This window comes from Trichomonas vaginalis, chromosome VI (assembly GCF_026262505.1).
Source record: "Trichomonas vaginalis G3 chromosome VI, whole genome shotgun sequence".
Lineage (NCBI taxonomy): Eukaryota > Parabasalia > Trichomonadida > Trichomonadidae > Trichomonas > Trichomonas vaginalis.
This window is the reverse complement of record NC_067208.1, coordinates 15,919,443-15,934,471: the sequence shown is the minus strand read 5'-3', so window position 1 is coordinate 15,934,471 and position 15,029 is coordinate 15,919,443. Positions and strand designations below refer to the sequence as shown.

Sequence of the window (15,029 nt, the reverse complement as noted above, 5' to 3'; positions counted from 1 at the left end):
ATTTCCAATGGATAAATAGTATTTATTTGTTTATTGAAGTATTCACAATATAAAATTTAATTCGAAAGCAAAAAATAATGCAAAAGAAAATTCGATTTCACAAATCTCTTAGTTTTTTCATGAATTTAATCGAAAAGCAAGATACATTAAGGATTTATTTACTATTAATATCGGTTAGACTTTCAAGTTATTCCGTTTTTAAATAAAAATTAGTGAATTTCATGAGATATTTTGAATCTTCCATGATATATAACAAGTTTATGTCATATCTAAGTATCCTGCAATCATCGATTAAATAAAAACCATTACCAGGGGTCGAATCGATGACTTCATCTTTCAACTTCACTTTTCGAATCAATTTTACCCAACAATATTTGCCCGAAAAAAGTGACACTTGAATTTATATGACAGCAAATTATCCCAAAGAAGCGAATCCAAGTTCAAAAATTTCTGCCTTCGGCTCAATTAAATGTCAGATGATCAGTGGCCTTCCAATTCTTGTCGTTCGTGATTCTGCAAAGAACAATGGACCAGAATTCGATATCGTCGATGAGGCCCTTTACCATATGCGCACAAATATCTTCATGCGTGACTTCCCAGCAAAGACAGGCGCAGACCGTCTCATTATTTATCTCACATTCTACGGAATGAAATGTCTCAAATTCTTCGCCAAGAACAAGAAGGACAAAGCTAAATGCCAGCTTGAAATCGACGGCTGGAATCTCAAGCCATTCCCAATTCCAGGTGAAGGCGGTTTCATTATCGATTCCTATGTTACAGCTCCAAAGAATGAGAACGAGAAAAGACAACTCCGCGATTATTTCAAGAAGCTTCGTATCGAAATGGGCAACCGCCTTCTTCAGAAAGTTTTCGCCACAGGTGCTGAAGCAGACAAATGGTGGGTTTGCTTCTCCAACAAGAAGCTCCTCGATAAGGAAATGGCTAACTAATTATATAGCCCTGCGATTTTATAACACACTAAATTGACGTTAATCTTTTACAGTAAGTTTTTTAAATCATCATTGATTTTCCCCTTCATTTTTGATTCTACTGTTTTCTAATGTGAAAATAACTCCAAACTGTTTTTACATCATATTATAGATATTGTTAATTTGATTCTTGAAGAATTCGAATCAAAATCATATTCAATATCATGAAATGTGGAGGGGAGCTGGAATTGATGCATTGATTTCATGATATTGACCTATAATATATAGTACCTTCATCTCGTATTATTAATATGTATGAGAAATTGAAGCAATAGGTTATTTTGTTAGCCAGTATTTGATTCCAAACAAGAGAAATAGTAATTTTATCAATTGTAGTGAAATATACTTCTTCTGTACTCGAGAAGGACTGTATATTTTGAAATGAATATTTATTAATATACAGTATCTACATGTAGTTTCAAATATTATCGATAAAATAACTAAAATAAAAGTTATTTGGTGATTTATAATTGCTAAAATCCCTTAAAATCTTCTAAAAAACTAAATTTAATAATAAAGATTTCCAAAAAAAATTGAAAAATCAAATTTTCGTAATCAAAATGTAGATATTGAACATGAAAAACTCGAATTCAGAAAATATTTGGATTTTGAAGAACATTCGATAGCAGTTTCTATTATGATTTTCAATCTAAAATCGTCCTTTATCTCAAATTAAGTTTAATTTTTGAATCTTTTAAATCAAAACCATTATTTATTTCATAAAAATCAAGTTCATTCATAACTGGAATAAATAATATTGATTTTGAAAAGATAGGAAACAAAAACTTTTATTCTCTAGGAGAAAAGATCAATTAAACAAACAAAAATCATCTAACAAGAGTAATCCAGTCGAATCGAGAAAAATTCACCATATTTCGGTGAATCTTGTATTTTGATATAAAATAATATAAGAAATAAAGGGATATAGCTTATAATCGCTAATTATGAAGATTGGGCAAAAGGATAATGACAATTATTAAAAATGTACCTAAAAATCAAAATCAATCGTCATTAATCATTGAAACAAACATTCCTATAGAAGCTGTAAGGACTAAGAAGCCAAAACCAGTAATAATAGCACCAGATAAAGTGATTTCACTCGATTTTGTAATGGCCCAAGAAACAAGATATATTTGTGGTGTGTGAATGTAATTAGATGGCAAAAAGTAACCATAATCAATCGATAGATACTTAGTTGTATTATAATAATCAGATTTTATGCTAGTTATTGGTGTAGCTGTGAAATTATGAAGAATTTGCATAGGATATCCATTAGATCTATTGCACAATGGTTCAATTCCTTGATCGCTCGTAATAATTGTCGAATATGGACAGTGGATTTTAAAGAATCCATAAGAATTCATAAATTCCAATAGTAAGTTGATATTTTGGTTAACTAGTGGATCAGTTTCATTTGTTAAACCATAGGTAACATTGAAACTTTTAGAACTAATTGTTTTATTTTTGGAATTTAAAAATGCAATTGATGTGTTAAGGTAAAACATGTTATGGACTAGATAAACTGTTCTTGAATTTTGATCAGTGTTCGTAGGTTTTAAGTCAATAATAATTTGTTTGGATTCGTTATAAATTTCAGATTCATTGTTGTAAACAGTTGATACCCAAAGTCCTCGTTTATCTTCTGTTGTCGGAAAAACAGGAATAGAAGTTAAATACTTAGAAGTGTTATATCTTGGCTGAAGAGATCCAACGACCCAGCAGCAAATGCCAATTAAGCTTGCTACTGAACTGATTGCCAATAAAATTAAACCAATATTCTTTTTAGATCCACACATTTAAAATTTTAATTGTCAAAAAATTTTAGACCTATATTTTACATGTCAGAAAATAATTTATTTGACACGTAAAATTATAAGATTTCCAACAAAATGTTATCACACTTAACTAACAGACCCTTTATCAATGAACAGATTGAAATCCCTGACGAATTTGACTTTGATACTACCGAAGATAAGCCAGAAAAACCAAAATATAAGCCACTTCATTTTGATTCACAGTTCCCAAGTAATACTCAAATAGATTATATTAGAAATTCTAAAGATTTATCCTCTTATGATGCTAAGAGTTTCAGAGCTTCCGGTTCAGATAAAAATCCCCAGTTAATATCAAAAGAAACATTACTGTCCATCTATCAGTCATATTAACAACTAACTTTAGAGGCCACACAGTGCTTTCATTTTTTTCCCCTTGAGATCACTGATATTTTCATTTTTTAAAATCATCACAATTTTACAATTGCATTTCATACATTTTATGCATGGGATGGGTAATAAAATGGCCTAGAGATCATCACTGTTCAGTGTTTTCAGTTATACTGATTTAATTTTAAAATTTTATTGTAACGATCGGTAGTATTCAATTTTACTGACGATGAATATGTAAATTACACATTGTTACATGCTTTTGAGCTATCATTCGAATAAAAATTAACATTTTGAAATTTTTTTCTTTATTTATTATTCTTTCCGCATAAAAATAAAACAATTTTTTGAATGAGTGTTGATATAGAAGATGATCTTCAAGAATTAAATAGATACAAGTCATATGAAGTAGATGTGACTGATTATCAGTTTAGCAGGATGCTAGGCAAAGGAACATACGGCAACGTCTGGCTTGGTTTAAATAAGTATACAGGCTGGAATGCAGCTGTAAAGGAATTGATTACAAAAGAACTTGACCAACAGCAAATATCATTCTTCAAGCGAGAAGTTGAGATTCTGATCAAAGCAAAAGATACATTTTTATTAGACCTGATAGGATTCACAACCAAGCCACCATACTCTATTCTAACATCCTACATGCAATGCGGATCACTTTGGGATATGATTCACAATCATCCTGGCACAATCAACGGTACTCAGAAAACAAACATCGCTTTAGGTATCGCACACGCAATGAGGAAACTACACGCTAAAAACATTATCCATAGAGACCTCAAATCACCTAACATTCTCTTAGATGAAAAAGTTCTTCCTAAAGTTGCAGATTTTGGACTTGGAAGATTCATTGGAGATGATTCCGCGGAAAAATACATGACAAAATGCATCGGAACACCCATATGGATGGCTCCAGAACAAATTCATTCAGATACTTATGATAAATCAGTCGATGTATACGCGTTTGGAATGATTCTTTACGAAATGTTTACAGAGGTTGTGCCATTCAAGGGGTACACTGACGTTCAAATTTTCCAATCCGTTGAAAAACACCTCAGACCTGAACTTCCTTCTGTAGAAAACCAGCCTAAGCAGGTACAAAAGCTTGCTACGCTTATAAGCTTGTGTTGGGCTGATGATCCTTCTTTACGTCCTTCTTTCGAAAAAATTTTTAAATTATTTTCTCGACACGTCGTTGCTTTTCCGAGCTGCCAACCACGTGGTGTTGATGCACTCCTAAGAATGATTAGCGAAAGCGACGAACATGAGCAAATTAAAGAAGGATTCAGTTCAGAACAAATTTCATCGATTTTGGAAATCCGCGACAGATATAAGAAAGAAAAATACGAAGTACCAGAAAGAATCTCGCAACTTGTTCGTGGAGGAGATATATCCGAAATCAGCAAAATGATCGTTGCTATTCCAACTTACAATGTTAACGCAAAAGATAGCAAAGGATATACTCCACTGCATATTGCGGCCATTCTTCCTAGTATTCCAATACTTTCTTTCTTATTGGACATAAAAACAATTAATCCAAACGTCCAAGATGATAAAGGACGCACACCAGCAATGCTTGCCATTAAAGTACACACTCTTGATGTTCTTATCAAGCTAATTGAGCATCCAAAGACAGATGTTAATATTAAGGATCATTCCGGCCATACGATCGCCCATTATTCGGTTATTTTCAATGACATTGACGCATTGAAAGTAATTATGAAAAATAAGAACCTTGATCTGAAGATCGTAGACAAGAAAGGTAATTCTCCTTTGGAAATAGCCAAGCAAGACCATAATAAGGCTATGATCGATCTTTTGTCTGCAGATTCTAAGAAATAACTGTCTCGATTTTTATCCATGTTGTAAACTAGTTTTATTTAAATATTTCATTCATTTTTCCAAATAGTGTTCAATTGATTTAATAAAATTATTGCTTATCATAAGAAATTGATATTATTTGAATCAGATCTTTATTTTTGATATAGTTCTTATACTCACCAACACAAAATTCTTCATAATAAGATTATTGAGTATAGTTTATCTATAGAAAACACCATAAAAAGAATATTTCCTTTCATTCAAAATATATCCTTATTTCTCTTTAATAGAATTCAAATTTTTATACAAGCCACATCTATGAAAAAGAAAATTTCATATCCAACCAAAAGAGAAACATTTTATTAAAATAAAAATTTTTGATTAATCAGTACTTGTTGGATTTTCCAGTACCGTGTTTGCTTGATGATGTAGAAGCATCCAAAACTTAGATGGATTATTCTGATAAGACTGGTAAACATCTGAATTAAATGGATTTGTAAGAGGAATATCTAAAATCAACAAAGAATATATTGTATCGAGATATTTTTCCATTGAAGTACTATAAGCGTTTATGCAAATATCTTGTTGTTGATGGAATATTCCATTTGATGAATCAATTAAAGGATGATTTAATCCTGGAGCAAAAGTAACTGTTGGTAAGTGATTTATATCTGAGCTATCGAGCTGAATTGTAAAATAAAATACTGATCCCCAAATTGGTGTTCCACTTCCACCAATTATAGCGCATTTGTACACATAATCTTGTGAGCTTTCATCAAATTCGATTGCCCATGGCTTGTTTACTAAGCCTAAACAATTTTTGATATCTGCAATAACTTCTTCAAGTTTCATAACAAAAAAATGATATTCAGAAGGAGAAAAGTGAAATAAATCTATCATGAGATTGTGCGGATCTTACTGATTTGGTGTTTCGATTGAAATATAAAATGAAAAATATATGAAATTTCAAAATCATATTCAGATGATAATCAATTTAATATAAAAATGAAGTTAAAAGTTAAATATCATGTAATTTTGTTTTTATTCACTCTATAAAAAAATAATTAATTTTGGGCTTCAGCTAATAACTTCTGAATATCAGTATTAAATGTTCTCCTAGCAGGTACATTACCTTTGTTATCAGGAATGCTTGGATCTGCTTTGTTTCCGAGTAATAATTTGACACAACGAAGAGAACCAATTATACAAGCTTGCATCAACGGTGTATTACCTTTAGAGTCCTTAGCGTTCACATTGGCACCATTCTTGATCAGTACTTCAGCTGTTTTTATGTCATCTCCTTTAATTGCGATATGTAAAGGTGTTAAACCGTTTCTATCGGATTGGTCGACCGAAGCTCCACTATTTATGAGGTACTGAATTACATTTCTGAAGGAATGTTGAACGGCGAAAATTAAAGGTGAAATTCCGGCTTCGCTGATCGAAAGAGTATTGATATCTGTACCTTTCTTGATTAATGAGACCAAGAACTTGTAGTTATGGGACATGATTGCATCGATAGGTGTTAATTTGCATTCTTCTTTCTCCAAAAGCCATTCGAAGACAGATTGATGGTGGAATCTGAATGCAAACTCATTGCAGTCCTTTATTTTGTCCTCGCAATCCTTAATTATCTCCATATTGCCGCCCATTACAGCGCATTGAGCGATTTCTGGTGTAATTTCGAGATTGTAGTTAGTTTTGAGGAAGAGCCAGACTTTGGGAGCTCCGAAATAAGCTGCCAAGCCAAGAACTGTTGTAGAAGGAGGAGCTTCGCTGACTTCAAACTCACTCCACTCGAGAGGCTTCTTCCAATCAGCATTATCGCCTTCTGCGATAACGAGGTTTTGTGCAGCATCGACATTGTCCGATTTAATTGCGAATTGAAGTGAATTTGCAAGCCAAAGATTTTCTCTGAGTTCTTCAAGGGGCTGCTTCCATAAATCATCTTCCTTCTTGCCCTTGAAGACATCCATATCAAAGAGAACACTCTCATCATTGAATTCATCAAAGAAAAGGTTAGTTTTGAACGTATGATTCTTCTTTATAACGTCTTTGACGCCAAGTATGTCGTTCTTGCGAAGTTGGTATGAAAGTTGTGGAACATCTTCGTCGATAATGACATCAAGTAAAATATCTTCGAATAAATCTTGATCTGGCATCTTTTTAGCGAGAGCTGTTAAAAATTTTGTGTATAATGGTATATGTGTTGAGCGAATTGGAACCATTCTAACAATTTCGCGGCATAAATCTGGTAAATTTTCTTCTTCAACGTAAATTGATGCCATGATTTGCTCTATACTTGCGTCAATGTTTTCCTCATTGAGATTTCCAATAGTTGTCTGGAGTTGGATCGCTTTCTCGAGCTCTGGAGGAAATTCTCCCATCAAGATTTTAACAAAAAGTGACAAATACACAAATTTTATCAATCAACTTGATATGGAGTGATGTTACGATTATTACTCTCGTTGAAGTAACACGGTCTAAATGGCAATACAGAATCTTTGATAAATTTGGCGCCAAAATATTTTGACAATATGTCAATGTAAATTGTTTACAAACGCCAGTTCTCTGACAGTTTTAGTTTTTTTCCGTATGGAATTATAAAGGAATCAAGATTAGTTATTGACAATTCATCAACGGGAGCTGTAGTACTTGGAAATTCAGTCGAATTACTTCAGGTTCATCTAAAATTCGCTTTAAGTTGCATATTGGGAAAAATCCAGCAATGGAACTCTGGAGAGAACAACAATTATAGTCATAGCTACTAATATCGAAAACATTGATGACTAATGCAGTATTCGAAAGCAATAATGAAGTCTTAGTTGTTAATGTTCATTCGAATCCAAACTGTTGATGTTTTGAATGAAATTTTTTTTTTGCAAAAATTGAATATTCAACTCTTGTTTGGAGAAAAGAATGGATGTTTAATAAATGCCCATATAGAATTTACGATGAATGCAATGACTTATGACAAGAAATTCAAACATATATCTCTAAATATTTGATTTATGATATAAAAAGATGATTGAGAATAGTGATTTTTAATACTCATTGTTTTTGCAACCTAAATAAAGCATATTACTTACTTAGATTTCTTTAAATTAAGACTGGAATTTGAAATTTTATTTTCTTATATGAGTTTAGAGACTCAAATTTAACATTTGAAGGTAAAACATAGTTTATTGCCACTGCAAATCTTATTTGGCTGAAAAATAAGACTTTTGAAGCAATAAAAAGTAAAAAATTTAAAAGATTTATGAAATTCATAAAAGTATGATATTGGATAGATAGACTATTCGTTCATTTTGACTTATTCTTCTTAGGTAAGACTGTAGCTAAAACGATTATTACAATAACAATAATGAAAACGATAACACCGGCCAAAATGTACCACAAGCATCTGTTACTAGCCTTCTGATGCTCTTGAGCCTTATTTAAGCTCTGATTTCCTTGTACCATCTGCTCATGTGAATCATCAATCGTATTATCAACGCGAACAACTACTTCATGCTGTTCTTCGATCTTAGTCTGGAGAATTGATGTTGCTTCATCGATTGCTTTCATATCTTCTACGATGTTTTGAGTGTCTCTGTTGAAATTTTCCATTGCTACTGATTCATCTTGAATAAGGGACTGGGAAAGTGCTCCGCCGGCATTTGAAGACTGAGAAGCTTGCTGTTTCTGCTGTGCTTCTTGCTTCTCGAGCATTTCAATTTGCCTTTCGGTATCATTTTTAATATCTTCGTAATCTCCGCTTAATCTTTCGTACTTATCTTGGAGGTCCTGTGGAGCATTAGCAATTAGTGGAGCAATTTGGAGCTGGTAGTTGTTCATATCTTTGAAATGTTTCTTAATTGTCATTCTTTTTGATGGATTGCTGATATTAGGGAGCTCTTTCTTAACACTGTTTAAACGATTCTCGAAATTATTGACAAGTTGCTGTACACTTTGGCCTTCACCAGCTCCTCTTTTCAAACTCATTGAAAATTGAAAACAATAAATTTCACATTATCAACCGCTGAGTTATTCTCAAAAAATTTTTTTCCATCGATACAGAAAAAATTTTCCATAAATCGGAAATATTGATATGAATGTCTTTATAAGATAATAATATCTGAATTCGATAGTCAATTAAATTCTAGAGGAAACATTAAAAATATCTTTAATTGTTGGATATTTTAAATAATTACTCGCTTTTTTATAACTGTTTAAGCAGTGATACTTATTATGTATTTTGTATCCCGAATCTAAAGGTTTTCCTTTGATATTCTAGATTTTATGTATTTTTGATATTGATATATGGCAACGTTATAGTTTATTCTATCTGCCTCTCATAAAATACACAAGGATATTAAAGTATGCAATATTGCGTCATCTAATTCAATAATTTTGAAAAACATGAATATTAATTGTTTTATGACATATATTTCATCAAAAAGGAAATCACACGAACTAATTTAGTAATATTGTAGCAATTTTCCTATAGAATAATGCCTTAAACCATAAAATTTAATATAGGAAATGACAAAAATAGAAATTAAAAAATATGAGAGCTTGAATTAAGAGAAATAGCTTTAATCCGAAAACCCACATCTTAACAATGAATGAAAGATCTTATATGATGACTTGATAATATTGTGATGTTATCTATTTATGTAGTTATCATCGGAATCAATGATTAGAACATGTTTCTTTGGATCAAGAATTTTGATCACTTTTAAGTGAAAATAATGCGTAATAATGATTTTTTTTATTTTATTAAATGATTGACCTTTGGATTCATGAGAAAATGAATATTTTGAGGTTTCATGAGAAAATGAACTACGACAATCCAAAAACTATACCTCCGAGAGATTTTATCATATGTTATTTTAAAGATTCAATATTCAAAAATATTAAAAAGTTTATTCATGAATCATTATAGATGTCATTGACAATGATCCACCAACGATGTCATCGTTGAATATTTCAATCTTATCCTTCTCTGTTGCTTGTGCCATTGCATAGATGAGTGGCAAATAGTGATCTGAAGGATTTGGAACTGCCATTCTTGCATAACGGATTTTTTCAAACTCAACTAATGTTGTTTTATCTTTCTTCAATATTGCTTCATTGATCTTATTTCTGAATTCATCTGCCCATTGGTATTGATATATCTCATCAACTCTATCGAAATCTACTTGACCGAGATTATGAACTATATCTCCACTGCAGAGAATTAAGACTCCTTCGTCTCTCAAAACATTAAGTTTTTCAGCAATTTCCCAATGTTTTTCTGGAGGAAGTGTTACATCAATGGAAAGCTGAATTGCAGGAACATCAGCATCTGGATATAAGTGTCTTAAAATACACCAAGCACCATGATCTAAACCACGCTTTGCTTGTGATCTGATATGATAATCAGAAAGAATTTCTGAAACTCTTTTTGCTAATTCTGGAGAACCGGGGGTTGGATATTTCAGCTCGTATAATTCGGGTGGGAAACCATAGAAATCATATTCTAATGGAGCATTCTTCCATGTCATGATTTCTGTTTTCCTTGTGCACCAATGCGCTGATATGACCAAGATTGATTTCGGCTTTGGAAATGTTTTTACGATTCTGGCAAATTCCAAATTATATTTATTGTTGGGAAACAGCGTATTCATTGGGCTGCCATGACCTAAGAAGAGTACTGGAAGTTTACTCATCACTTTGAATTATGATTTGACGGTTTGAAATTTTTATCCTTTCAAATTGATTTGCAAAGAAAATTTTCACATTTGGCATTTAAATATCTCTTTTACTGACTTATAAGATAATGTCTTTAATTGACAATTCTTAAATTATCAATTTTTGCGATAAACTCATTGAGAAATCATGTAAAATAAAATATCAAAGTATATGATACATTTGTCGAAATGTGTGCGATTGTTCCATTAAAAATTTTGATTAAACTATATTTTATTGATTCTTGATAATTTTTTTTATTCATTTTCAATATTTTGCATTATACATTAATTCAGCTAGATTTATTGGTTTCATTAATTTAATTCAGGAATAATGGGAAATAATTGAATAATTTGTTAATTCCATCGAAAAAGGAAAGTTCAATGTAAGTTCAATGTTTGAATGTTATTTATTATCTATTAGGCATTATTCGAAAGCAATTAAAACAAATCGAAAAAAAATCATTTTGATTTGAAGCAAATTAATTGATATATTTAACAATTCAATACGGATTCTATGTAAATTTGAATTGAAGATTCCCTTGTACTCACTAATCGTTTTCTTCATTAACGAAACTATAACATTTCTTTGTTTGAAATGAAGAATTATGGAATAGCCCATGCCACACTCCATGAGAACATTTAATTTCTCTAGTTTTTCGAAACTGATATATAAAATGAAGAAAAATTTCAAAAGAAGTTAATTCAAAAACACAAATTATAATATCAATTATATGAGATTTTGTGAGAGATATCCGCCTGTAATTTTTCTGAACCTTTATTTCAGTTAATTGAATTTACAAATCAAATATTCTTGTTTATTTTGTTTAGATATTTATCTATTTATTTTGATATTCTTTTCAAAAATGGATTATTATTGAATTATTTGAATGTACCATATCGTCACAAAATTGAATTCTATGAGATATTTTGAAAAAAGGAAAACCGAACTGTGACTGATCTTTCCCATGGGAAATAAAATCACAGTTGGCTATTAGTTGTATACAGTATATTAAATTGGAATTAATTAAGGTAATTACTTAATTTTTTAAAGTTTTTTTCAAAAAACAATAATATTTCCATTTTCTTTAGTTATTCGTATTGGAACTACATACTCATAAATCAAATTTTATGATTTATTAATTAAAAACAGGACAAATGAAATATGAAATATAAATACATGATCTTACAGTGATAGAAGTACGATTTTTTATAGTACATAAAATAAAAGTTAACTTAAGAGTAAATAAGGGTTTCGTTTTGCTAAAATTGTCACTTTTATAGCATATTTGTTTTTGGATGTTTTGCGAAACCAAAAAAAACTATGATATACAATGTGTGTGTAAAGAAAATACTTTATTTACTAGTTAAAAAATCATTTGGTATTGATCAAGTTTTTTTTTCTGGATAAGATATTATATGGATAATTGGATAGAAAATACAATTATATAATCTTGTACCTGGTTTAATTAAGCTAATTGTCATCAGAAACTTGTAATTTTTATGAATTTCAGATTTTCTTTTCATTACTGCTTTTCTTAATAGGTCAAGTTCTTATTTACGTTATAAAGTATGATATTTACAAATATCAAGTTATCGTGTTTTTTGAGAAATTATGAGAAACAAACAAAAATGAAAAAGATAGGAATAGCAATGAATAGTGATGTGGGTATAGAAAATGTAAGAGATATGAATGCAAAGCAATCAGTATTTAGGACATTGACCATAGATTTCGAAAAAAAAATGCTGCATATTGAGCGAAAACTATGATTATATTATAAGGCTGTCATTTAAAGCATAATGAAACTATTCCCTTTTCATTTTAATCGAATAAGATAGTAAAGATTTTTGAATTAGCTAGAAACTGATGAGATGTTTTCACAAATCAGATTTTTAATCTCTATAATGCATAATTCACTCAATATCTCAATTTTGATATTGCGAGATATTTTTGCTATCGGTTTCGCAATTTTGACACAATAGCAAGAGGGTTCTATAAGCATTATTATCAACGTAGAATCTGAATATCATATCAGAAAATGTCGCAAATCTGACATTTACCCGACCAAATAGCAAAAATAATTGAATACTTTTCGCAAAAACTTTAAAAATCGATAAAAATATGAAATATAGATATTAAAGAGACTTTTAATATAATATTCATAAAGATTTTCCAAAAATATGATACCGCAAAATTAAAAAAGTGACGTCTTGAGTGGAGTCAAAGGTCGAAATTGCTAGCTAAATGTTTTTTAGCGAAATTGCGTATTGTACGTTTTTTTCGCAAAACGAAACCCTTAGAGTAAAATTAGAATGATGAGATTCAGATTCAAATGAAAAAAATATATTTGAAAAAAAAATCATAAAAATCAATTATTATTAAATTATTCAATATGAAACAAAAAGAGAGATTATTATCTGTTGAAATTTATACAGAAACAAAAAAAAATGTTGAAAGAATAGAAATGGAAAGGAAAATGAAGATAATAGTGATATATTATGAAAGAACCAAAATTATATAAAAAAGATATGTAATAGAAATGAAGTCATAAGAAATTTCCCATGTCAAATATTTCTGAGAACACTAAAATTGAATATTAACAAAATTGAGGAAAGCGTAAATTTGCGAAGAGGAATTCAATAAGAGTTCTGAAAATGTTTGTTAGAATTGAAAACACAATGATAGTAATTGCAAAAAGTATGAAAAGTTTAATAAAAATCACATGTTAAAATAATATATTTAATTTGATTAGAAAATGTTTTATGAGTGTAGAGTTATTATAGAAACTAATATATGGGTTAAAATAGATTAAGAAAATAACCCAATTCAATGTAATTTAGCAGAATACGAATTATTTGAAAAATTAAATGGAATCTATTTTTATTTGCTGATTAACGAAACGAGCACGTTTTTAGACTGAAAAGTTAAAGTAGATGACTTTTCAGAATACGATTTGTAATATATAAAAAATTATAGAAAAAAAAACATTGATAATTATGTAATATTCGATATATTATGATGAATGGATGCAAATTTTAAAAAACTCCGAATAATCATCAAAAAATGATTATTCATGAAATTCAAGAATCTGATTATTATTCTCATTTGCATTACAATTCCCAAAAAATAATTTTTCTCTCAATTTTCACATTCAAAAACTAGATGTAACTATATCATATGTATATTACTACCAGTCTCAATCTATCAGTGTTTTTCTTTTATCCATTTCAATGATGAATCGTTTTTTGACACTCAATTATCAACTATTTTTGTACTTTCAAAAAATAAAAATGCCAAGTGGGGCTAATTTATTAATATATCTGAAATACTATATAACCTCATTATGAATATCAGTGGAATATCCAAAACTAATAATAGACATAGATTTATGCACAATTTTATGAAAATGCGATTTTATTCTATGTTGCTTCTTTATTATATCTTTTCTTTACTAAATTACCTTTCAATATTTTGAAAATTATTCTTTCTTTTCATTTCATGCTATATAACATAATATTTTAAAATATTCAAATCATAAACAAAACGTGCGGCAACCAATATTAAATTTTTGTATGTTTATTCTTATTTTTTTGAGAGTATTCAAAATAAAAATTCAAAACTCACTCAGAATTGTTGTGGCGGTTCTTATTCATTTAAAATTTTTTAATGTACAGACCTAAGCTCAAACTCTCTTCAGCGGAAATGCAACAGTTTCTGGAGTTTATTAAAGAGAGTACTCATGGGCCAGGTGGTACGTGGTCAATAAAAATATATGAAGAAATTAAAGACAAATTATTAAAATTACATCCGATGGACATTGATAAATTTACGCAAGCTATGGTTGATGATTTTATCGATAAAAACTCTTCCTGTTTATGTCGTTATAAAACTGCTCAGTTGTTTGCTTTCATGAAATCGAAAAATATAAATGGATTCAATGAATCTATACAACGTAGAAAACCTGAATTATTAAATTTATTTATAACAGAGTCTCAGGATCAGTTGAGTAGTGCTGTACACGGATACATTTCTTCTCTTTTCTCAGATAGTTCATCTAAGCCAATTTCAAATACCCCTCCACCCACCATTTATATTTATCCGAAATCCTCTAAGGAAAAACCATCATTTACACCTCCGATGTAATTTTATTTAATTTTTTTATATTATGTTTGTATTTTCGTTTCATGTTTTGTTTATAATAAATTGTTTTGTTATTTATTTTTGTTTCCATTATAATCATTTTTCATTTTCTAAAATTATTTTAGCGTTATTTATTCGACATTTTTAATTTTAATGCAAACGTTTTCAGCTGTTATTGTGCTCCAGCAAT

The 15,029-nt window shown here is 29.9% G+C and overlaps 9 protein-coding genes across 9 annotated transcripts; 4 read left to right on the top strand and 5 right to left on the bottom strand.

The window, feature by feature from the left end:
• Positions 1-157: 157 nt before the first annotated feature.
• On the top strand, positions 158-1,491 carry TVAGG3_0873300 (Arp2/3 complex-mediated actin nucleation; the record flags this gene model as incomplete). Its single annotated transcript, XM_001307890.2, has 1 exon — positions 405-950. One exon carries the CDS (start codon positions 405-407, stop codon positions 948-950), a length of 546 nt encoding a protein of 181 aa, XP_001307891.1.
• A 123-nt stretch (positions 1,492-1,614) lies between these two features.
• TVAGG3_0873290 (uncharacterized protein) lies at positions 1,615-2,798 on the bottom strand (the record flags this gene model as incomplete). The annotated part of the gene is made up of 1 exon (XM_001307889.1): positions 1,991-2,785. One exon carries the CDS (start codon positions 2,783-2,785, stop codon positions 1,991-1,993), a length of 795 nt encoding a protein of 264 aa, XP_001307890.1.
• Positions 2,799-2,878: 80 nt separating this feature from the next.
• Positions 2,879-3,256, top strand: TVAGG3_0873280 (uncharacterized protein; the record flags this gene model as incomplete). Its single annotated transcript, XM_001307888.2, has 1 exon — positions 2,879-3,154. One exon carries the CDS (start codon positions 2,879-2,881, stop codon positions 3,152-3,154), a length of 276 nt encoding a protein of 91 aa, XP_001307889.1.
• Positions 3,257-3,502: 246 nt separating this feature from the next.
• TVAGG3_0873270 (protein kinase protein) lies at positions 3,503-5,008 on the top strand (the record flags this gene model as incomplete). Its single annotated transcript, XM_001307887.1, has 1 exon — positions 3,503-5,008. One exon carries the CDS (start codon positions 3,503-3,505, stop codon positions 5,006-5,008), a length of 1,506 nt encoding a protein of 501 aa, XP_001307888.1.
• Positions 5,009-5,368: 360 nt separating this feature from the next.
• TVAGG3_0873260 (UBC-like family) lies at positions 5,369-5,839 on the bottom strand (the record flags this gene model as incomplete). The annotated part of the gene is made up of 1 exon (XM_001307886.1): positions 5,369-5,839. One exon carries the CDS (start codon positions 5,837-5,839, stop codon positions 5,369-5,371), a length of 471 nt encoding a protein of 156 aa, XP_001307887.1.
• A 177-nt stretch (positions 5,840-6,016) lies between these two features.
• Positions 6,017-7,837, bottom strand: TVAGG3_0873250 (spectrin binding; the record flags this gene model as incomplete). The annotated part of the gene is made up of 1 exon (XM_001307885.2): positions 6,052-7,374. The coding sequence occupies one exon, from the start codon at positions 7,372-7,374 to the stop codon at positions 6,052-6,054; it is 1,323 nt and encodes a 440-aa protein (XP_001307886.2).
• A 393-nt stretch (positions 7,838-8,230) lies between these two features.
• TVAGG3_0873240 (syntaxin family) lies at positions 8,231-8,979 on the bottom strand (the record flags this gene model as incomplete). The annotated part of the gene is made up of 1 exon (XM_001307884.2): positions 8,291-8,971. One exon carries the CDS (start codon positions 8,969-8,971, stop codon positions 8,291-8,293), a length of 681 nt encoding a protein of 226 aa, XP_001307885.1.
• Positions 8,980-9,762: 783 nt separating this feature from the next.
• TVAGG3_0873230 (ferrous iron binding) lies at positions 9,763-10,717 on the bottom strand (the record flags this gene model as incomplete). Its single annotated transcript, XM_001307883.1, has 1 exon — positions 9,895-10,680. The coding sequence occupies one exon, from the start codon at positions 10,678-10,680 to the stop codon at positions 9,895-9,897; it is 786 nt and encodes a 261-aa protein (XP_001307884.1).
• A 3,627-nt stretch (positions 10,718-14,344) lies between these two features.
• Positions 14,345-14,929, top strand: TVAGG3_0873220 (uncharacterized protein; the record flags this gene model as incomplete). The annotated part of the gene is made up of 1 exon (XM_001307882.1): positions 14,366-14,842. The coding sequence occupies one exon, from the start codon at positions 14,366-14,368 to the stop codon at positions 14,840-14,842; it is 477 nt and encodes a 158-aa protein (XP_001307883.1).
• Positions 14,930-15,029: the final 100 nt, after the last annotated feature.